A 23,045-nucleotide genomic window follows, 5' to 3' on the forward strand; every position below is an offset into this window, starting at 1 on the left:
CACAGAGACGGGGAATCCCCAACTGGAAAGGGGCTCCTCTGGATTGAGTCCTCTGCTCCCTCAGAAACCCTTGCAATCCAGGTAGTAGCCAGAACTTAAAAATGTGCTTCAAGAGGGGTTGAAGGGAGGGCAGGGACAAGGGGAAAAAGTGAGAACCAAGACCTGTCATGTAGAGGTACAAGATCCCAACGATGAATGTAACTGTACTGTATCCCTAAAATGTACCAATGAACTCAATTAAAGCTGAAAAAAAATGTGCTTCAAGTTACTCCTTGCTGTCCCTATGTAAAAGCTGTTTCTTAGGGTCAGTGAAAGAAAACCCAGGCACTGCTCCTGGCTTTTCTCCATCTCCAGGGCTCCTCCCCACTTTCTCTGCCTAGCCCATCAGGGCCCTTTTCCTTCCTTGAGCACTTCCCTGTCTCAGGACCGTTGTGTCAGCTGTTCCTTCTGGAAAGCTCTCCCCTACAACCCCATTCCCCAATTGGCTGGCCTTCTGCCCTTCCTTGGTCAATGGTCACAAACTGATTCCTCCATCTTCCAGCTAGGCAATATCCTGCCTAGCACTTGGGTCCACCTGGAATGATCTCGCCCTTTATTTGCTGGCCTGTCTCCCCTGACAGCATTAAGCTCCTACTGTCATCACTACATATTCCTGGCACTCTAGGAGCCTGGAAGCCTCTGGAAGGCAGAAATTTGTCCCTGGATTCCATGGATTTCCATAGTGCTAAGGTATCCAGAAGGAAGGTCAGTTGCATCTAGGTACAAAGGGATCTCTAGGATCACTTTTCTCAAGATAGCAGGGAGCTGATGACCAGGGCAGTCTGGCACAAAACAGGCAGAGCTGGGGCTGATGCAAAGTAGTCCAGGGCCAGGCTTTCCCCTTCCTCTTCTACACTCATCCCTACAGCTGTTGAGGAGCTCTGTGCCCCTGTTCCCAGGAGAATCCTGCCCAGCTCACTGGGGGAACCAGGCCTTTCTGCAGCCTGCAGCCCATGAGCTGGTGCTCATGGCCCTGCCAGCTGTCTTTCTGTTGTCTCTTGCTTTCTGTCTTTCTAGCCACATGAACCCCCCTAGGGAGCTGACCAAAAGCCACCATTTCTTCTAAAAACTTTGACCTTGCCTTTTGGACATTTAAGGGGAGGGCTCCTCCAATTCCGCTGCACCTGAGAATTCCCTCCATCCACCTGGACCCCATCCATACCAGCAAAGCAGGTCCATCCGCTGGTGTGCTGGCTTAGTTCTTATCATTTTAATATCTTTATTGTATACAAATGTTTAATGATGCACATGGCATTAGTACAAGCAGTTCACGGGTACAGTTCAGCAAGGGTACATATAGATTGGGGTGAGCACAAATGTTACTCATTTCTCCTACAGGGATACAAAGTCTGGAAAGCTCCTGCATGGAGGTGCAACGCAGGTCAGGTCTGCAATAAGTGGTAATGGGAGCCATGGGATCTGCTGCAAACCATTGGGGGCCACAGCCTGCTTCTGAGCCGGAAGACGCTGCTTGGTGGGCTGCCATGCTAGGATGGAGGTCCGGGACTGCCGGATATTCTGAGTTCTAAAGCAAATAGAGACATTTGAATCTGATGTGAAATCTCCCGATTTTAAGACATTGGTATCTAACGAAATACAACAAAGAGCAAATGTCCTGGGAGCCAAACAGAACCCTGGGCTAAATGGCCCAATGTAGGAGGCCCAGCCTGGGACTTCTGTATGCCATGTACTCCTTACCTAATTATTCCATTTAATACTTTTAGAGGTAGCACTTCACCTTGCCTTCACTGATGAGGAAGCTGAGGCTCAGACATGAAGGAAGGAATCTAAGGTCTGAGAAATTCGAATCTCAACACAATAAAAACCTGAGTGCTTTGTGAACACAACTTTTCTCTGAGCGGTGAGATGCTGAAGGTGGGTTAGAGCACCATGGGTGAGAGTTCCCACGCTACTCAACAGAGACAAGAGAAGACAGGGGGCTGAGGGTCCTCACATGATCTGGGGACACCAGGGTAGAAAGTGAGAGTCGTACTAATGGTGGCATGAGACAAAATCAGAACAAGGTGGACGAAGAGGAAAGTGTCCCCTTCCAGCTCAGCTTACTAGAACATAACAGTGCCAGATCCACTGGTATTTAACGCTGTGCCAGGAAGTGTCCTAGTATGGAGCTGGATTACTTAATCTGCATCTAAGGAGGTGGTGTCTTCAGCATACTGCAGAGGAAACTGAGGCACAATAACTTGCTAAGGTCACATGTTCCCGGGAGTCTCAGTCCTGGCACCCTGAAACCAGAGCCCGGGTTTAACCTCCACTCTGCACGGCCTTTCTGGCTCCAATGTCACTGGGATAAGCACCGGGGCTGTTCGAACCTCACTGCCACCTGTCATTATCTAGGAAGGGGGAATTATGGAAAAAAACTGTCCCGTGCTGGTTAAATCCACGAAGCAGTATAAACAGGAATAGGTCTCTGTCCCTATCACTAGGGACACTCCCTGAAGACAGGCTGTCAGCTTTGTTTTATTTATTAGCACCTCCCCACTCCTGGGTACAGGGTTCCGGGTGCGGGTTTCTACCGAGCTCTGTCTCAGAGATGGGAATGAGGCTCGTCTTCAGAGAGACACTGCTCTCTCATCTCTTTTCCTTATGGGAATAGTAACTACAGGAACTGCCCTTGGACTTTTTACAGACATCTCATTCACGAGGAATTCTTAAAGTGATGAACATGCCCCACGGCTGCACTGTCCACAGGAGCAGTCACATGTGGCCGTTAAACACTTGAATGTGGCCAGAGCATGTGGGTAAACAAACTTTTCATTAAAATTAAAAGTGGGCTTAAATTAAGAATAGCTACAGCTAGCTGGGGACACCATGTTGGATAGCACAGGTACAACAGGGCATGGTGGGAGACTGGGATGACTGTCTGATGTCTCCAAACTCTCTTTCCCCTGCTACTGGGTCTGCTATGACTCGGCGGAGGCTGGTGAAGGGGAACGAAGGAGACTTTGTCACAGGCTGGGCCCTTGGGGGCTGAAGGGCTCCCATGAACGAATCTGAATGGCAAGTTATTCTGAGGGAAAGTTCCTAAGTCAGACTATAACACCGTGTCATTTTCAACATTTTAATGCTTATGGGTACCATTCCCTAGCTTTTTGAACGGGGACAAGGGCCAAAACAAGTCTACCCTCACCCAAGCCTGTGGTAAGGTTGGAGAAAAAAATGCCAGATATCTTTCCCTCTCTGCCCAAGTCTCGTGCTCCTTCTAGGGTTCCCAGAAGCTGACCTCTGAGTTCTGAAACAATGTCTGTGAGATCAAAGGGCAGAGGCATTGAGGGATCATCCTTCTCCCAGTATGGCCAACATTCTGGTTTCTGATCCCCCGGCAAAGTTCGGGCAACTCGGGACTGGCACCTGGAAGTATAAGAAGAGGTAATTAATCCACTGGGGAAAAAGTCCAGAAGAGCCAAGTTCATGGCAAATTTAGAAGCCAATATTGAAAAATGCTCTTAAAACAGCCTTCTTTGTTGAAGGTCACGGTGATGATCATGAAGAATGAACTGTAGGGGCAGAAAATGGGTGTTTATAAGAAGGAAGAGTTGTTCCTTACTGGGCTGGGCTTTTTTTTTTTTTTTTTCGATTCCCAGGTTTGTATTATCTCAAGTGACTTCAAAAAAGCCAATCATCAGGGAAATTCAGTTACTCTGCCTTCAAAATGGTGAATTATTTTTTCATTATCTCAACTGTTATTTAAAGTGTGTGATTAAGCCATTATCAGATTTAAATGTTTGTGGGTTTCGATGTATTACTAGATTACTGGGAAAGATTAAATTGAATTTACTGCATTAAAACATCCGAGAATAGATTAAACAATATTACAGACTGGGATTGACTTTGGAGATCCTAGAGATTTACAAGTGTCCCAGCTTGCTGTGCTCACGAAAAGGCACTCCAAGGAGAGACTGGTTTATAAGGATATATGCAAATAGAGGTTAATAATCATTTCCACTGATGAATAGGTGGGGGAAACTTCCAGAAAATTAAATTAAGAGGCTAGCAAGAGTTAGTCCCTAAGGAAAACACTTAAATCATGGTTTTTATTAAATGGATTATTCATCAATAGTAGAGAAATTAATTATCATACGCAGCTAAATTATAGCCTCATAGGAAAAAAGTTGGAAAAACATCATCATACCTTGGCAGGAATCTACCTCCCAGAGTCTAGTTTATTTAATACTGGACTGGGAGAGCTCAGTGGCATTAGCTTTATTTATCTGAAAAATGAAAATCAGAGAAAAGGAAACAAATCGTACTAAGGAATGAACAATTTCTTTACTCTCTCTCGGAGAGGGGGCATGGCAGTCAGAGTGAAAGTGTGTGCCCAGATCAAATGCTATGACCACACCTGGAGGGGTCAGTCACAAAGCTGCCCTACCCTGGCCTTTCCTGATCCTCGCTCTGGATCAATTAAAAAGGGCTGATAGCCGCTGTTCACCCTCTGACTGTACAGGAGTGACTGTGGAGGGGTCAAAGAATAGGATAGCCTAGCCCCACTCTAAGCCTGACGGTAGAGAAGGTTCCTAACTAAAAGACATCGCCTTCTCTGGGGAATTATTAATGGTGAGGGGATCCCCAGGGGAAAACATACTTCAACTTTACACCTATTTTCGCATGTGGTTAATTGCTATACCGGCATCCTCCGCACTCAATCCGTTGTACATTACACATAACATTCCAATATATCTTCAGCTCTCCGCATCAGGCCCTGATAATAGCGTCTGTTAACATGCACTAAGTACTATTATGTAGCACATCACTTCATAAATAATAAGATTAGCTGACCTCAGGGCCTCAAGAAGAGTAATGTGTTTAAATGTTCTCATTATTTATTTAAAACAAGAATTAAAGCAACAGAAGCTGCTTCTGACAATCCTCTTAGCATAAATATTAAACTGTTTGCGCTGATAAGCACGCATACACTGAGGGACAGAGGGTGCATTCTGCAGACTACTTCACAATAGGTGCTGGGGACCACGCCGCGTGCTGGCCTTGCTCAAGATGCCTCACCATAGTTCCAGTGACAGTCTCCAAATCACTTGAAAGAGCTGAGGGGGAAATTAATATTCAAGGGAAGCTGCGACTAATTACAAAAGAACTCTGCAAAGCTTTTTGAATTGTGCTTTCTCTCTGCCTCAGAATTGTTGAGTGATGCTCAATTTACTGGCGAGGAAAAGTTATTCCAAATTGAGCATTTCAATCTCAGAGTGGATAAATTATCCGTGCACACATTATCCTGCTTGACAGATTAAAGGCCTATGATAAGTGTCGATCCACCTAGAATATCATAAGGTGTGCAAAAAGTCAATAGAAATGCTTTTTCACCTGTCAAATGGTTTTGCCTTCACACTTTGAGAATGTATTAAAAATATTAAAATCTGCAGCAGAGGTCTGCTTATGTCTTGTAGTACAAGCTTCCCAAAGCCACTGGCTTTGCTTTCAGGGAAGCTGTTCCCCAGTTGTCTGCCACATCCCTTGCATCAAAGGATGGCTGGGGTGGGAGCCACCTCTACCCATGCAGACCCTAGTTGCATGTATTTGTTGCCTGCATCTGGGTTTGGATGAGAACTCTTTGTTGGATGTCTTCAGGGCAATTTCAAGATTGTTTTAAAGTTCTTCCTTTAATGCCTAGTGTGCCCTGACAATTTCCAAATGATAGTGGAAGGGTCCAGGAGCGGGCTCATTGTTTGAGGTGATGTATTTATTTACTTCTGGGAATGGACAGACGCCCTCAACTCAGATTATGCTGTTTGATTCAGAATCATGTCAGGCCATGGAACTGGAAAAGAAAGGGCTGAAGAATGATTTGAAGGAATGATCCTCTTTAGGTTTGAGCAAGATTTCTCTTGCTCATCTTGCTCAATTCCCTTGTTCTGCCTTTTTAGATCTCAATGTCCTGACATGGGGAAAGTAGGTCGATTATAGACCGTGTGTTCTCTGGGATCCCGGAAGGACATGGCATTTGGGGCAAGAAGTATTTTTTAACTTAATGAGCCTTGGCTTCTTGTCTGTAAGTGGGTATGATAATAGTAATGATAATGATGACAATACAGTAGACCCCCTTATTTTGTGGTTTTGCTTCCTGTGATTTCAGTTATCCATAATCAAACATGGTCTGAAAATATTAAATGGAAATTTTTAGGAATAAACACTTTGTAAGTTTTAAATTGTGTGCTGTTCTGAGTAGCAGGATGAGACCTTGTGCTATCCAGCTCCATCCTGCACAGGATGTGAGTCACGCCTTTGTCCAGTGTAACTGTGTTGTATATGCTACCCACCCAGAATTGTCAAGTTTCATGATCTAAAGTCACTTGAAGATGATCCTCCTTTTGATGCTATGTCAGAAGGTCAACAGCAGCCTAAGGCTGACTGTGGTAGGTATTTGTTGTCTTGTATTTATTCCTTCCATCCCCTCTAACAGGATTTTAGCTTTCCTGTGGGGAATCCATCCCTTCCCTGTACTTAGCCATGTGGTCTGGGCTCCACATCTGAGGACAGGGAGAACCCTGACTTTCTTAAGCTAAGCATACCCCCCTCTTCAAGACATAGTCATTCTTTTCTACCGTGCACCAAGAAGCAGGGGTCTGGCTGATACTGCTGGAATAGCTATGTCAAACTTTATTGCCTGAGTTAGGCTTTTCTGTTACTTGCAACCCGAAGAATCCTAGCTGACATGGTGGCTATGCTTCCTACCTCTCCATTTTGTCTACCTGTTACAACACCCATGGCAATGGCCCTGCCATGAATCTGGTGCACTGCCAACACAGTACAATGTGTGCAGAGATTACTTGAGTTTGACAGCATAAAAACACTGACCTTCATCTTTGGTTCAAATTCTATTTCCACTTGGTTCAAAAGCCAAGGGAATGCCAGTGCCACCCTCCATGGCTTTTGCAGGAAATAAGCCAGTTTTCATGACCAACTGGAGGCTCTTTATAAAAAATGTTGAAAAGAGACCCCAATTTAGTATCATTCTCCTGTCCTACTGAGCCTAGCAAGGAAGTTATAGCTTCCCCTTTCCACCTTGTCCTCACTACTCTTCTGAAGAGAAACCGGATTTTTCCTGATGATTGTAGGGTTAGCCAATGAATTTGGATCTATTTGGAAAATGCTGTCCCTTTCACGAAGTACTGCTTTTCCACATTCATATTATTTCAATTCAAAGGACTCCATAAGCCACCCACAAAACTGTTTGCTACTTAGGAATGGTTTTGCCTGAATAACCTATCGACAGACCAGGAAGTGACTGAGACGTGTCACACGGGTTGGTCTGTTAGCAGATTGTCCAGAGGTCCCTGCAGCCTCCACCTCAAGGTGTAACTCATACAGGGCCTCGCTGCCTACTGATTTCCCCCAGGGCTGCACTTACATTTGGATGATCAAGATTGCAGCTACATTAGTGGACATTGGTCGCCATGCTAAAATTAACCACTTTAGCTAAAGTGTGTGTTAATTATGGGTATGCAAGCAGTCAATAAAAGGTTAATGCAAAAGTCAAAGGATAAATTTCTTCTCTTATTGCATCACTTCACAGACTAAATGACTAACATTATACTTTGTGTTTTTAATCAATAGGTTTTACAGTAATGTGCTGGTCATTGATTTTAAGAAAACATATACGGTCTTCTTCCTTGTCTCTAAATTTTGCAACAAATAAAGAAGGACAGGTAACATTTCCATTACTCTGGGGCAATGATAATGATTTCAGGAGAAATGGTTCGTGCTAATAGATTCATTGGGATATCAAGCCAAACACACACACACGCACTCACGCATGCACACACAGACACACACACACACACACACACACACACACACACAGCAGAGTTAGAACTTCATGGAGAAATATCACCAAGTACAGGTCAAGAAAAATCACAGGCCAAGAAAAAAGAACCCTAAAGAGAGAATTCCTTACTGGTGAAGAAGATAGCAACTCCTGATAAGAACAAAAATTACATTTTGTATACTGTTCAAGTGTCCCAAAGAATTTCAATACACAACACCGTTCTGTTTGACTTTCACAATGACCTGGGAGAGATGGCTGAGGTGGACATTTGGACCCCCTTTCTGTGTGAGGTTGGCCTTACCCAAGGTTCATACACTGGTCAGGGAAAACCAGGGTGGGGTCAGGCCCTGAACAGCTGGCTGGCTGCCTTTCTACTTCATTCCATCTTTTCATGGATTTGCATTTGGATTAAAATAGATCTTGTCTATTGACAATTAAGCTGCTCATGCCAGATTTAAATATTTAAGAGATTCTATACCATTTTAGGGGAGGAACAAAATAGTTTTATTTCTAGAAGGACCACTAATATGGCAAATGATTGACAAAACTTATTTTTCTTCTTTTCATTCTAATGACTTTGAGGTCTCATAAGTGCTTAAGGGCTTCTCTGTCTGACCTTGAGAAAATATCTTAATTTTTCAGCTTCCTTAGCTGTTACATGAAGTTCATGCTCCTCTGTTTGCCTGTGAAGATCAAATAATGTATATGAAAGGCTTGCAAAATATGTAAAGTACCACATGAATTCATGATTGCATGTATGCCTTTTCCCACTTTTAGAAACACAGCTGATCAAGCAATGTTAGCCAGGAGGGCCTGTAAATAAAAATGAAATGTCACACTTCTAAAGGTGAGAGCATTTTAAACAAACAGCTTCATCAGAAAATATCCAATGACCAAAAGCATATATTCTTTAGGTCAAGTTTTTTCCATGGAATTTTCCTCTACAGTGAGGAGTTGATAGTCACTCAGGGGTCTGTGCGTTTTAGGATATCAACCATAGCAGAATACATTCTTTCAAAAACAACACAAAGCCAGTCTCAAGTCTTAAGGGGCCTCAGGTGGAAAACACTAGTGTAACTTCACATCTGTACTAACCTATAAAACCCAAGTGCTAGGATCATGGAAAAAAAAAAAAAAAAAAAGGAAAATGATGATGCAAAAAAGCACCAACTCCCTTGAGACCCTCTGCTTTGGAGGGAATGTAAGCCCAATATGGCACCCAAATGCTCTCTGCTCAACTCAGCTGCTCTGGGCCCCCAGAGTCAGAACATCTGCCACACAGTGTGATTCCAGCATTTAAAGATGTATTTTTCATATATCAGTTATCTAAGTCCCAGTAGTACTTTATGTACAATCTAAGCAATTTTTCATGTGTCATTTTGATTCTCCATGTTGTCTGCCTTAAACACTACATTTAAAAATCTAACCTCAAAAATCTGTTCTACTGTATGGCTTTTTAAAGTCCCTACTATGCTTTGCTCTAAATAATCTGTTTTAGTCATTGATGAAAAGAGTATGAGTCCAGTTTAGAATAGTCTTATCTGAATCTTCTGAAAAGAAAAGAATGAGTTAATATATAATTTACTTTCTTGGATTTTTAATACCACTACTATGATAACATGGAAAACTTTGTAGTCACTCTACATCACTTGACTTGGTTTTTGTGTGCGTGTGTCTGTGTCTGTGTTTCTTTCTTTTTTAAAGGCAGAGTCTTGTTACATAGTTCAGGTTGGCCTTGAACTTGCAATGTAGCCCAGGCTAGCCTCAGACTTACGATCCTCCCTCATCCTCAGCCTCCCAAGTGCTGGGATTACAGGCATATGCCACCACGCCCAGCATATAGTCACCCTACTTGTATCTACCATAATGGTCTGCTTTGACAAAGGTGGTTTTATAAAACCAGCTTGACAAATTTGTATAACTCAGTTTACCTAATTCAGAACAACTTAGCAAAACCAATTTCTAAGTGAGTTTCAACAAAGGTATGTTCACTCTCTCTTTGAAAAGCTTTTAACCTCTTACCTCTGTCCCACATGTTAACGTTTTCAGATCAGCAAAGTCAACACACATCAGAGAGTAGGGGAAAATGTGTTCACAAGTCAGCCCTTTTCTTTGGGTGGCGGGATCAATACACCTTTTTACCAAGTAGTACTTTTCAACCATGACCTCTTGAGAAGCTGGGCTTAACTTCTAGTCATATACAAATTTACTTTTGATCCTCATACCTCAGTGAGAAGTCCAATATGACAAAGTGAGAAGTCCAATATAAGTTAGCTATTCAAGTGCTTTACAAATGACTACCAAATACACTAAAAAATGCTTTTGAACACCAAGACGAGGCCATTGAACCACATGGATAACTGGACATTTTCCAGGAAATCGTCAGGCCATTCAGCATGGCTAACCCTAATGCCTGGACCTTGGTCATACTCGTGATGAGAAGAAAATCCAAAGGGTGAAGCCAAGCTATTTCATTTAGCCTGTGTTCTCCACATTTATTGAAACTCAAAAGGCATTTCCTGAATAAACAATAGTTGTCATAGTTCTTAATCTTATCCTCAGCAAATGTATGACCAATAATAATTTCTCTGAACTATAGCAAGGCTTTTTGTTGCTGTTGTTGTTTTAGGTGAGAAAGAATATTTAGAGTTCAAACTTTGGATTCTAAGAAAAATAAGGACCAAGATGGATTATGTAAAGGTGCAAATTTCTAATGATGAATGTCATTATATTGTACACCTTAAATGTACCAATAAAATTAATTTTTAAAAAGTGAAATCCCAAATGATACTTCTAAATTACATTTTGCAGAGTAATGCCCATCCTAAAAATACACAGAATTTTCAAACTTCAGAAAAAAACTTAAATGATACATATATATTTGCCTATTATTAAGTAAATAAAAAATTGTAATTATCATAGAGTTAAGCTTATTATTTTCTTAAACTCTTTGAAACTTCAAATAAAAGAAATTGCCATACTAAGAAGAGATTGCCTTTGATAAAGACTGCCTGTCCTCCTAGCTTATGGAATCAGAGCCAAGAGTTCCTTTGGCCTATGGCAAAGGCTCTACCAAGAAGAAGGATGCTGGGGTGAGAGTAAAGGTGCTCATATTGTACTTCCAGGAGGTGGTGCAAGAGCATCTTGCTGGTATAAAAGCCATCATGGGATGGCTCAGAGACCTCTCCCACTGTTTCTTTAGGAGTCTGGAGGAAGCCAGGCCCTTTCCCTTTCTATCCCCAGCACATTTGCTGCCTCTGCTAAGGCTCTTCCCTACTCACAGGATTATACTGTGTGGTCTTCTTGCCATCTCCTCACTCCTGTCCCTCTGCCCTTGCCTTAACAGGTTTAGGAGAGCTTTTGTTGCCATGGGAAATACTATAAAGTTATTCTATCTCATGCCAGTGCTCCTCAATGCCATCTCTCAGACCAAAGGAACTCCAGTAATAATCATAAATAGTAATGATAATCAATAGAAATATTAAGTGCCCTGTTAATATTTTTTATTTAAATGTTTATCCTCAAAGTGGAAATGGGCCCAGGAGATTAACTAGCCTCTCCAAGTAAGTTTTCACAGACAAACAAGAGATAGAGTCAGGATTTGGTGCCTAAATCACTGGGTTCCAAATCTCAAGTTCTTTGTACTATTTCAAAATACATGCATCAGGAGAATCATTTAATGTTTAAAAACATGTTTCCAAAGGCACTTGGCCCCCAAGGCACTTACTCTCCAGGGGAGGGTCCTGAGAATTTTAGTTTTCCTAAGTGACTCCTAGGATCAGGCCAGTTGGAAAAAACACTGTGCCGTATTATCCTGTTCCAAAGGGCCACAAAAATGCCAAAGGCAGGATGTGGTGGTGGGGACATATGGGTATCTTTGGATCTATAAAGAATTAACACTAGACTCATCTGCATTTCAGAGGAAATCAGAGCAGCAGCATCTTTTGTAGATCTGCAACTTGGCCCTGCAAGCAGACGACTGGTGACCTCCCAGGGTCTACTGCATACAACAGGTCTCCTGAAGTCTTTCCCCCTACTTAAGGGACTCACTTAATATGTGAGACTGCTTGGCCCACCACTGGGGTGTAAATCCAGGAGGTTGAGAATCATTTTATCTCTAGGTTCATTTGTCGGCTTGTCAGTTACATAATGATAGTGATGAATGGGCTACCTTGACAGCTGAACATTTAGGAGCTGCTGACCTTTGATCTCTGGTCACATGATAGGGTCACCTGAAACTTGCATGACTTCTACCTGCCCAAGGGTAACAATATAAAGGTCAAATGGGCTGGCTGATTATATGTATCACGTCTGAGGTAGCTTGGTTGGAAGCTTTAAGAGGGGCCGGGTTGGGTTCCCCAGCATACAAAGCTAGGGAACCAATGCAGAAATGTGCTCAACAAAAGATATACAATTTCAAAGCAGTCTAGAGTAGCTTTCCTTGCAAGGGAATAGAATGAACTCATTATTTTTAAAGGGCAACAATGAAAACAAACACTTTGGAAGAAAATATATTCTGCCAGTGACTCAGCCATTGGGAGGGAAAGCATACAGGCATATGACTTAATGAGTGATATTAATGCTATACCTGCAACATCGCAGAAGGTCCAATTGGATGCAATTACTGGAACAAAATCCCCACTGGGTAGTATCAAGCCCTCCTTTCAGTCACAGAATATGGTCTCTGCTGTCCTCTGTCAGCACAGTACCCCACAAAGGCCCATGATTGACAAAAGATAACCCTTTCCAAATTTCATGACTTCCCTGTTGCTTGAAATTTAAGTAAAGTTTGCATGGGATACTCTCAAACTTCAGAAAGATTCTGGAATAACTTATGACTAGAAATTCAAGGTTGCTGTGGTTTTGGATGCACTGTAACAGCTTTTTAAAAATACTTCTTGCAAAGCTGAAGATTTGTGACTTTTGACTATCTGGTTAAATTCCATTCATTCAGAATCAGATAATGATAGTAATATAGATTACAATGAATATAGTTATGAAAATAAAAGCTAAAAAGCCAATGCCACTGATTTTCAGAAGCTAGAAACTTCAAGACCAGGAGTAGAAGCAGAAGTTATAGAAAAATCTGATTTACACAAATAGCTTGTTTTTCTACAAAGGATTTTTTGCTGCAAAGTCAAAGACTGACAGACAGACAGACTGCCACTGGAGCATAATCGATTCGTACTCCTGAGATGAGCAAGGCAAAGGACAATCAATGGATTACAGAATAAAAGGCCAGCTGTTCTGACTGTGGGATGCTCATTTGAGTTGTAAGCTGTGAAATAAATTTGAGTTGATGGTTCCCCCATCTGCTCACCTGTCAGTCTATTTCCACTGCACTGCTGTTTTTAGAAATACTTTTGTGTAACCTGCTTAGTTGGTGTTTGGATGATGAGAAATCTCTCCCCAGTTTATTTTGACCATATTTGAAACTTTAGGCTACTTGGGTCCTCACTTCTTTCCTCTTCTTAAGAACATTCATTAGCAGGTCAACACTACTTATGATGGAAAACTCAGAGGCATCCACTACCAAATATTGTGAGGCAGTTCAAATTTAGTGCTGGAGAGAAAACGGTGGGCTGAGATAAAAATGGCAGTGTTATCGAGGACATGCCAATCTTCTGACGGATTTATGCTTTGCCCTGATTCAACAGATGAGTGAGTAGAAGTCAAAATTCTTACACAGTGCCCTATAGGATCTACCCTTTCCCCATCCTGGGTTCACTCAATGGTCCCTTGTGCATTAGCTCCATTCATACTGGCTGAGTGCCCTTCTGCGAACAGGCCAAGAACACTCTCTCGGTATCATTACCTGTTGTTTATTCTACGTAGAGCTCTTCCTCCAAGATACCCATGTGGCTCACTCCCCTACTCCCTCGGGTCAGTGCATAAACAGAATCAAGTCAGAGAGCCCTGCGGCCACTCCAGTTTAAGATGATAGCATTTCCCCTTCCTCTATTTTTCCCTGTAACATTTAGTGCCATCTGCTATGTGTATATCTATGTGTGGGGATGTCTGTGTCAGGTAAGCTCCCTCAAGGCAGGAATTTCTGTCTGCTTTTCTCACTGCTATGGCAGAGTTTGGCACATGGTAACCGTAATAAATACTGCAGAATGCACTAAGAATGCACTAATGATTGAAAGCAATTTGTCTCTGAACTGCACTCCTTCAAATGGAATAAATTTCCCTTTTGCCTAATACTATAATAATAATAAGTAAAAGTATAAGGCAAATCAAATAGTGATAATAGCAATCAGATCATTACCCACTGACAAGGATGATGGCATGGTATGGAGAATACTCCTCTGAGAATTCAAGACCTAGCTCTGCCACTGTTTTACCCTGTGACTTCGGGCAAAACCTCGACTTTCTGGCTGTTCTTACTAAGATCTCTATAAAGAAGGGCTGGATTAGACAGCACCTAACTTTCTTCCTATATCTCAACAAGTAAGAGACACTTCAACACAAACAACAGGTTTATCTCTATATACCTTATCTTGTGTGATCCCCTCTAGTGGGGTAGGAAAGAGAGGTGTTAAATCAGTTTGGAGATGAGGAAGTGGAAGTTTTGCTCCAGGTCACACAGCCAGTATGTCACACGGCTGGGACTAGAACTTAGGGCATTCTTCAGTCAGCATTATTCTACTATACTGAGCTTCCTCTTTCAGCAAAAGTGAAAGTACTAGCCGTCATCATCATTCTTGATTCAAAAGCTACTTTTCAGGCCAGTTCTAATTCCCTTAAAAGTAACACAGGCATAGCATAGGCTCAACTTCCCGAGCACTATTCCTCATAGCCAAAAAGTTCATGGACTATGAGCTGCTTTCATCCTAGGGTTGGAGATAATGAGTGACTCCATTTGCTGTGAATATTTTAGAATAGGAACAGAATTATATTTTGTTGCAGTTCTTCTGCCACAGGAGAAGTCCAAACTGCAGGATCAAGTTAAGCCCCTGAACTCCAAAGACGTCCTAAACACTCTAGTCTTAAACCAAAGCAAAGCTGCACTTCATACCCTTAGGAACTGAATGACAGTTTCCATAGCTAATATCTGGAAATTAACACTGCTTTTGTCCATATAAATACATCACTGGGTCCAGTGACCAAGAGTGATGTCACCTCCATGCTGCTTACCGAGTGACCACTGATATCTGCACTGATAAAGCCAGAATTTGGGAACAAGAATTTCTGTTACTACTTTCAGTCTTCACTCAACAAATATTTACTAAGCATCAGGGTATGGAGATACAATAGTGAAGTAAACCAGGCTCCAGGTTTTGTGGGACTTGTTTGATGCACGATGACAGACAGGTAATATGTTCAGTTAAAAGCTGCTAGTAAAAGGGACTAGAAACAACTGTGGTTAAAGAAGATGAACATTTTATCTTTATTTCACATTCAAGGAGGCTGCGGCGATCACATGAGAGCAGGCCATGGATGCTGGGACCCAGGCTGCTCCATCTACTTTTGTGCTCTCGCCATCTTTGGCAGATGGCTGCTATCCATGAGGTTACCTGTGCTTCCAAGATACATTAGCCACCATATCTGAGACCCAGGCAGGGAACAGGAGAAAGGGGAGGATAAAAGATGAACTCACCCCCTCTTTTTAAGGAGGACAGTCAGCCACTAGAACTTAGTCACTAGGCTGCAAAGGAGGCTGGGAGGTACAGGTTTTCAGCAGGATATGCTGCCACTTTATTCCTATCAAAACTGAGATTCTATGCGAAGGAAGAAAGGAAGAGCGGGGACAGGATAGAAAAGCAGTATTTTTGCCACAAGATGGAAGCAAATAAATGTTAAGTTTACCTAGAGATAAATGCTCTAAAGCAAATCAAATGGGGACAGGAATGAGTGAATGGGGAGCATGTGGAGGGCCTTGGGCAGTGAGGGTAGTAGCGTAAGTGTTTGTTTAGGGAGAGAGTGCTGTGGATGAGAAAGGGTTAGGTATCCACCAAGGAGAGTAAGGATGCCACTGTGGCTGGCCAAGGACACTGAGGAGACAAGAAGGAGAAGATGGAGTCAGTTAAGTCCGGAGTCTTGGAAGCCACTGTGTAGCGTGGATTTCTTTTCTAATCTAGACAGGAAATTACTGGAGGGTTTTACGTAGGAGAGTGATAAAATCTTTGACTCACTATTGTGCCAAAAGCCTCTAGACTGCTTTAGGAATTGGGTCATTTCATGAGAGGAAGCTTCTATGCTTAACCTATACACAGAACTGGCCTTACGAAGCCAAATATCTTCCTTACGTCTCCTCTGTGCCCTCAGAGGCTCTGCCTGCTCTGGGTCTGAAAGGAAGGGATGGCTGTGAACCTTACTGCCCTGATAGCTTTGATGCACTGTCCCCTTTGCACTGGAACAGAAGAGAAGGAACAACACCAAAGCTTCTTGTGTTCCCAAGCCCACCTGATGTGTATCTTCAGAACTGAATTCACATTCAATTTATGCTGTTCTTTTGCTTTTTAGTGCTGTGGATTCAGGCTGAGGAAGAAGGTAACTCTATATGCTGAAGTCATGGAAGACTGAACAGGCCTTCTGAGTCAGCACTGGGTTTGATTCTAAAATGACTTGGCTTGAAAGGAGTTTTTAAAAATAGAGAGTAGACCAAATTCTAAAATCGCCTGACTGAAGTTGTGTGTGTATGTGTGTGCACGCACGTGCATGCATACCTGTGCTTCTAGTGACGCCACCACTGAAGACAGCCCCCTGCAGCCTCAGAAGGGCAGGATGGGTTGCCAAAGAGACTGCCTTAGGGTTGCAGTATGGCCTCCAAACTTCAGGGTGTCAAGGAGGGTTAATTAATTAATCATCACAACCCTAACTTTCCCACCTGGGCACCTCTGAGGCAAGAGCAAGCTGAGACAGGCTTGATCTGTTTTTCACTGTTATGTGCTCCCTGAGCAATGGTGGGTACATAGTTTCACAGTCAGCTTGGGGCTGTAGTTACTTCACTGTTTAGAGGTGATCTCATCTCCAAGCACCAGTGTACGCTTGTGGAGTGACCTTGGGAAGGGCACTGAAGCAGCATTTTCTCATCTGTCAAGCTAAACAGCCACAGGGACCTGGAGTCACGTCTGGTAAATACTGAGGTGCAGAATGGTCTGGCCACCTCATCTCAGGTCCTCTGGCTCCAGGAAGAAGGTTTTTCCCCACCCTACGAATGAGTGAGGCCATGTCCTTGCCACATGGTCTGGAGGAGATGGGGATGAAGTGGGGTGAGGGGGAAGATGAGAGTGGCTCTTTCCAGGAAAGACACCCTAAGACCCTCACCGTGGATCCCAGGGGCTTCCTCATTTGCCCAAATCCAGAAGGTCATAAGGAATCAAAGGACGACATCTGCTTGTGCAGAATGTCATTATACAGGAGTCCAGGAACAAGAGGCCTGTTACAAGTCACCTTTCCAGCTCCTGAAAACAGGCCAATGAGTGGAGAAAAGCGGCTCCTCACTGAGCATTACAGGAGTGGGGTCAGCTGGGAACTGGCCAGGGCTCGGCAGCGAGTCAGGGCAGCACAGCAAGGACTTGATTAGCTGCTGTGACCTCCTGCCCCCATGCCTGGGCTGCCAGGGAGCCAGGCTTTTCCGAAGACTGCTAAGTTAGAATTTGTACTTTCTGGAATGACACTTTTGCAGGGGAGACCACCTGGGAGTTGGCACAGAATACCTTACTGAGGCTCCATTATGCTTCTTCTGCTGTGAGGGCTGATAGCTCAGCTCAGGCGAGACTGTAGGACCTGGGAAAGCATGCTCTTCCTCACTTAAATTGTTTTTTCTATCTGGAGATTGCCCCACAAAGGTCCTACCTAATGCCCAAAGGTACTAGAAGAGAAGGAACACCACCAAAGCTTCTTGTGTTCCCAAGCCCACCTGATGTGTATCTTCAGAACTGAATTCACATTTGATTTATGCTGTTCTTTTTCTTTTTTGGTTAAGTCCCACAGCTAACCTGTACAAGAGCCATTAGCAAGTGGCCGGCCTATGTGGTGTGAACACCAGGATGGAATTCCTTCCCAAAATAGCTCTTTCTCTGGCCTCAACCAATGTGAGAAAGTCTATCAGTAGCTCATTTTTCTCAGGACTAGAGAGGAAAATGAGAGAAAGATATTCTGAAATGCAACTATTTCTAAGGGGCTAATATTTTACACCACCTCTCACACAGATCATGCTGCTTATTGGGGTGATGGGGAGACACATGAGCTTTACACTCCCTGGTGAGGGAAGAGGAAGTAAACTTCTGTAGGGTTTCATACAGGTTTGAACACGTGCATGGCCTTTTGGGAGAGATTCGTTCAGGAGCCAGCATATACAGACCAGGAGCAATTTAATCAGTTCCAAGTTAATGTCCTTTTCCAGTTGGCCTCATGTTTAAGTTCACGGAAGTTGTGTTCACTATCACTTTAAAAACGATTTATAAAATTCTTTCCCAGGAGAAAGGTCTTTGGGAAGGCAGTGAGTGAGACTTTGAATAATTTCCCTATAGCAGGTATAGCATGAAGATGAAGGAACAGGTTCTACTATAAAGAATCCAAAGATCTCTTCTAAAAGAAGAGATTTTTTTGTTGTTGTTGTTTTTGTTTTTGTTACGTGGAATTGAACTCAGGCCCGTGTGCTTGCGAGGCAGGTGGCGGAACCTCTGAGCCAAATCCCTGCCCCGGATTCTCATTTTTTAGCAAGGCAACTTTCAACAGCCATGAGACTGCCCTTAGGAGCTAATCTTACCTCCTATACCTTAAGATCCAAGGTGATATTAACAGACCTGCTCCATATACTGTGACAAAGTCAAGGGATTAGCATCCAAGTCTTGGGATCCTGAGTCCACTGTGGATTTGCCTATTTTTTCTTTTTTAATATTGTAATCATTAATAACTAATGTTTGTAGAGCACTCACTATGTTCCAGATGGCACTATGTTTGCTTGTGTAATCCTAATCACTCTATGAAGTTTGTGTGATGTTGATCCCACATCTTACAGATGGAAACACTGAGGCACTGAAGGGTTATGTAACTTGTCCAAATTAATACAACTTCTGAATGATGTGGCTAAAAATAAGACCCTAGGCACTCACACTCTGAGCTACTACCCTATATGTTATTGAAACACGGTACATACAGTTTCAATTCTATAATACAGAAATGTTCATAACAATGAAAGGCAAGAGTGTTCCATGCTAGTCCATCAAACCCTCCAGATCTGTTTCTTATGGTGATTACTTTCTGTACCTATAATTAATATGCACACTTTTATTTTCATGGTTTATCGATTTAGGTATGATCTGTTGGCTTCCTTATTCCATGCACATGCAAACACTGTCCCCAGAGGACTATACCACCAGTGTCCTCTACCATGCTGAGTCTGGGTTGGTCTTTGCTTTGGCTCGCTTTCAACATCAAATAAAGTAGAGGCAACACTGGGCTAATTTCTTTTAAAAGCCTGGCAATGACTACTTTTTTGGACTTTTGGGAGTCTTGAGTCCTAAAAGATCAGTTATCCCACTGGAGAGACCACAGGGAAAGGCCCTGAAGCCACATGGAGAAAGAGAAGCCCAGCAATCCCAGTGCACAGCTGAACCAGACCTGAGAAATCACAGAAATGACCAGTCCTGAGCCCTACTCAGCCCACAGAAGGACAGAAACAATAAACTGCTGTAGTTGCTTTAAGTCACTCCTTTTGGAGTGATTTGTTACATTGCAATAAAAGTGTTTTTGGTATTTTTAGTTCCTTAACTGGCTGTCTTTGTAACTTCAGACAATAAGCTACACTTCTATTTCTAGTTCTATTAGCTTTTTTTTACTGTGATATGAACAAAATATGCCATTTTAAGTATAAATTAAGTGCACTGATTGCAGTCACAATATTGTGCAATCACCTCCGCTATTTCTAAAATATTTCCATTACACCAAACAGAAAGTGTCCCTATTAAGTATTAACTTCCTAATCCCTCTCTGCAGGTCCCTAGTAACCTGTAACTTATTCTGTTTCCATGAATGTGTCTATTCTGGATATTTCATGCAATATTTGTTCTTCCATGCTTGGCTTATTTCACCTCATATAATATTTTCAACATTCATTCATGTTGTAGTATATATCAGAATTTCACTTCTTTTATGACTAATATTTCATTACATGCGTAAAATATATTTTGCTTATACATTCATCTGTTCGTGAACACGAGTCATTTTCACCTGTGAATATAATGGCTTCGATGGATACCAGTGTACATGTAGATGTTTGCATCCCTTCTTTCAATTCTTCTGTGTATATATCGAGAAGTGGAATTGCTAGCTCATATATAATTCTACATTTACTTTTTTGAGGAATCACCAAGTTTTTTTCCAGAGGTGCTTTACCATTTTACATTCCTACCAGTAATGTATAAAGGCTCCAATTTCTTCACATCCTTCTCACCACTTGTTATATTTATGTTTTTAAAAAAATTACACAGCCAGGCACGGTGGTGCATGTTTGTAATCCCAGCACTCAGGAGGATCACTGTGAGCTCAAGACCAGCCTGGGCTACATAGTGAGTTCCAGGTCAACTACATAATGAGACCCTGTCTCAAAAAACCAATAAATAAATAAATAAATAAATAAAATTACAAGGCTATTAAGTGTGAAGTATGAAGCATCTCATTATGATTTTGATATGAATGTCCTAATAACATATTAAAATATTTTCATGCACTTGCCATTTGCATATCGTCTTTGGAAAAATATCAAATCCAGTATTTCACCTATTTTCAAATTGGATTTTTTTTTGTTTTTGTTTTTTTTGGAGTTCTTTACATATACTAAACTTTTATCAGATTGATATATATTTTGCAGTATTTTCTCCCATTCTGCCAGTTGTCTTTTCACTTTCATTGATAATTTTTTTGTTTTTGTTTTTGTTTTTGTTTTTTTGAGACAGGGTCTCATTATGTAGTTGAGACTGACCACTGATAAATATTTTTTAATACACAAAAGTTTATGGTTTTTGATGAAATCCAATTTATCATTTATTTTTTCCTTTGGATTCCATTAATGTTTTGCTTTGTTTCGTTTTGAAACAGGGTCTCATTATACAGATTAGGCCAGCCTGTAACTTCCTGCAATTGTCCTGCTTCAGCCTCAGGAGTACTGGGATTATAGGTGTTCATGACCAGCCAGATTCCATTAACTTGTGATAGTATCTCACAGCTCCTCTTTTATAAGATGTAGATAAGTATGCTCAACATAAAAAACAGAGGCAATTAACAGCAATGAATCTGAATGAAAGGAATAAGAGATAACCAGTATCTATACACTCTGGGAGAACCATTTCCATAACTGTTTGCGCCATTTTCAAGTAAGCTACTCGTTTTCACTAAAGCAAAACCTCTACCTGACATGCTATGAGATTTCTTATTCAGCTGTCTCACTGCTGGGACCAAATACCTGACACTCACAACTTAAAGGAGGAAATGGTTTATTTGGTTCACAGTTGCAGTCCACGATCGCTGGTTCCAGTGCAGGAATATCACAGCGGAAGAGTATGGTAGAGCAAGGGTGCTAACTTCATGGAGGCCAGGAAGCAGAGCAGAGGAACAGCACCAGAGAAGAAGAAACCAGAGACCAGACACAGACCTCAAGGTCACGCCTCCATGACCCAAAGACACACACAGAAGTGTGCTTTCCTAACCTCATAAGCTCCCAAGCCAATCAGGTTGACAAGTAAGCTTAACCCTCACAACCAGTAACCCAACTTTGAGTTATGTCCTAACTCTAAATGTAATTAGTGTGAACTATTTAAAAAATATCCAGAATCTTTGATATCAACTGGAAGTTTCCATTCTCCACTTCTATAAACGTATCAGACTATGTGCCTTATTCTTTCACTAACTCAGAGGCAACTGGTAGGCTGGATCTTAGCACTATTTCTAGTCCAAAGGAATGACAGAACATGAGATCCCTAATGGAAAACTTTTCATGAGATTAAGCACTCAAACACTGGCAAAATCTCATCCTTTAAAATAATATCTTGCAGCTGAGAATTTAGCTCAGTGGTTATGCCTCTTGCCTTGCAAGTGCAAGGTCCCGAGTTTGATCCCAGGTACCAAAAAAAAAAAATTATAATAATACTTTGCCATCTGTTGGGTTTATAAGAGACTGAGAGATGCTTATCAAGGCTATGTACAGGTTCACTAACTGGCAAGCCAGCCTTTATGTAAGTCACTGATGCCACTCTAAAACATAGGTGTTGGAAAACAAGGCCAATAGAGAACTCAGTACTGTATTATGTAGAATACTGTGTATCATAAAGGCTATTTCAACATGCAGCTCAGGAGACATGGTCTGACCTGTATAACTGATTCTGTGTAACTAGAAACCTTAATGGGTATCTTAATGATATTTTCCTTTTTATAATAACCTTTACTTGGGCATTTCTGATAGCAGACTATCATTTTTTCCATATTGAAGACATTTAATTCATTACCATTTTTGGAATGCCTATTTATTTGTGGGGCCCTCAGGATAATAATATCTCATGACAATTTTTGTCCTTGTGATCAGAAGGTAAGTATGGCTTGGTAAAAGACATTCAAAAAAGCATTCTGAGCTGTCAGGTCAGTACACACATTTTCAAAATTGGATATGCAACAGCCAGCATGCTGTTAAGACAATTATATTGAACAATCTTAGTTCCAAACAGACACTGATGTTTTGCATAAGTGCTTATAATTTGGAAACCTGAAAACATCTTAAATGTTCATCATTGAGAGAATTATACTAAATTATAGTATATCCATAGTATGGACTTCTCTGCAACAATTAAACAGCATAGATTTATATGTTTTAACATGGAAAAATTTCCAAATACAAGACATATTATTGAGTGAAAAAAGAAATTTGGGCATTGATTTGAACAGCATAATGACCACTTGCCTGAGGCTACATCTACGGGTATAAATTCAGAGAGTATTTGGAAAGACAAGGAAGTCTAAGATTGGGAGTGACAGTCAATAAAAAGTTTGAAATTTTATAAAGAGAATGTATTTGCACGTTACTTGTGCAATTAAAAACATGAGTAAGGTTGGGTGAAATACATCCAGACCTTAACTTACACTCTTGGTAATGAAATTTAATCTTGCTCATGCCAGTTAAAAATAGATATATATATAGGGCCCAGGATTTAGCTCAGTGATGTCGCCACCTGTCTCGCAAGCCCAAGGTCCAGAGTTCAATCCCCAGTAC

General features: G+C 41.8%; 1 protein-coding gene across 1 annotated transcript in view; it reads right to left on the reverse strand.

Moving 5' to 3' along the window:
• Positions 1-206: 206 nt before the first annotated feature.
• Fto (FTO alpha-ketoglutarate dependent dioxygenase) overlaps positions 207-23,045 on the reverse strand; it is a 391,986-nt gene continuing 369,147 nt past the window's right edge. The window contains exons 10-11 of the mRNA XM_010629684.3: positions 3,281-3,408; positions 207-1,564 (exon numbers count right to left, since the gene is read on the reverse strand). Coding sequence (XP_010627986.1) covers positions 1,527-1,564; positions 3,281-3,408 — 166 coding nt within the window. The 3' untranslated portion in view covers positions 207-1,526. The remainder of the gene's footprint in view (positions 1,565-3,280; positions 3,409-23,045) is intronic.

The sequence above is a fragment of the Fukomys damarensis genome, unplaced genomic scaffold, assembly GCF_012274545.1.
Source record: "Fukomys damarensis isolate Sample0158 unplaced genomic scaffold, DMR_v1.0_HiC HiC_scaffold_32, whole genome shotgun sequence".
Taxonomy (NCBI): domain Eukaryota; kingdom Metazoa; phylum Chordata; class Mammalia; order Rodentia; family Bathyergidae; genus Fukomys; species Fukomys damarensis.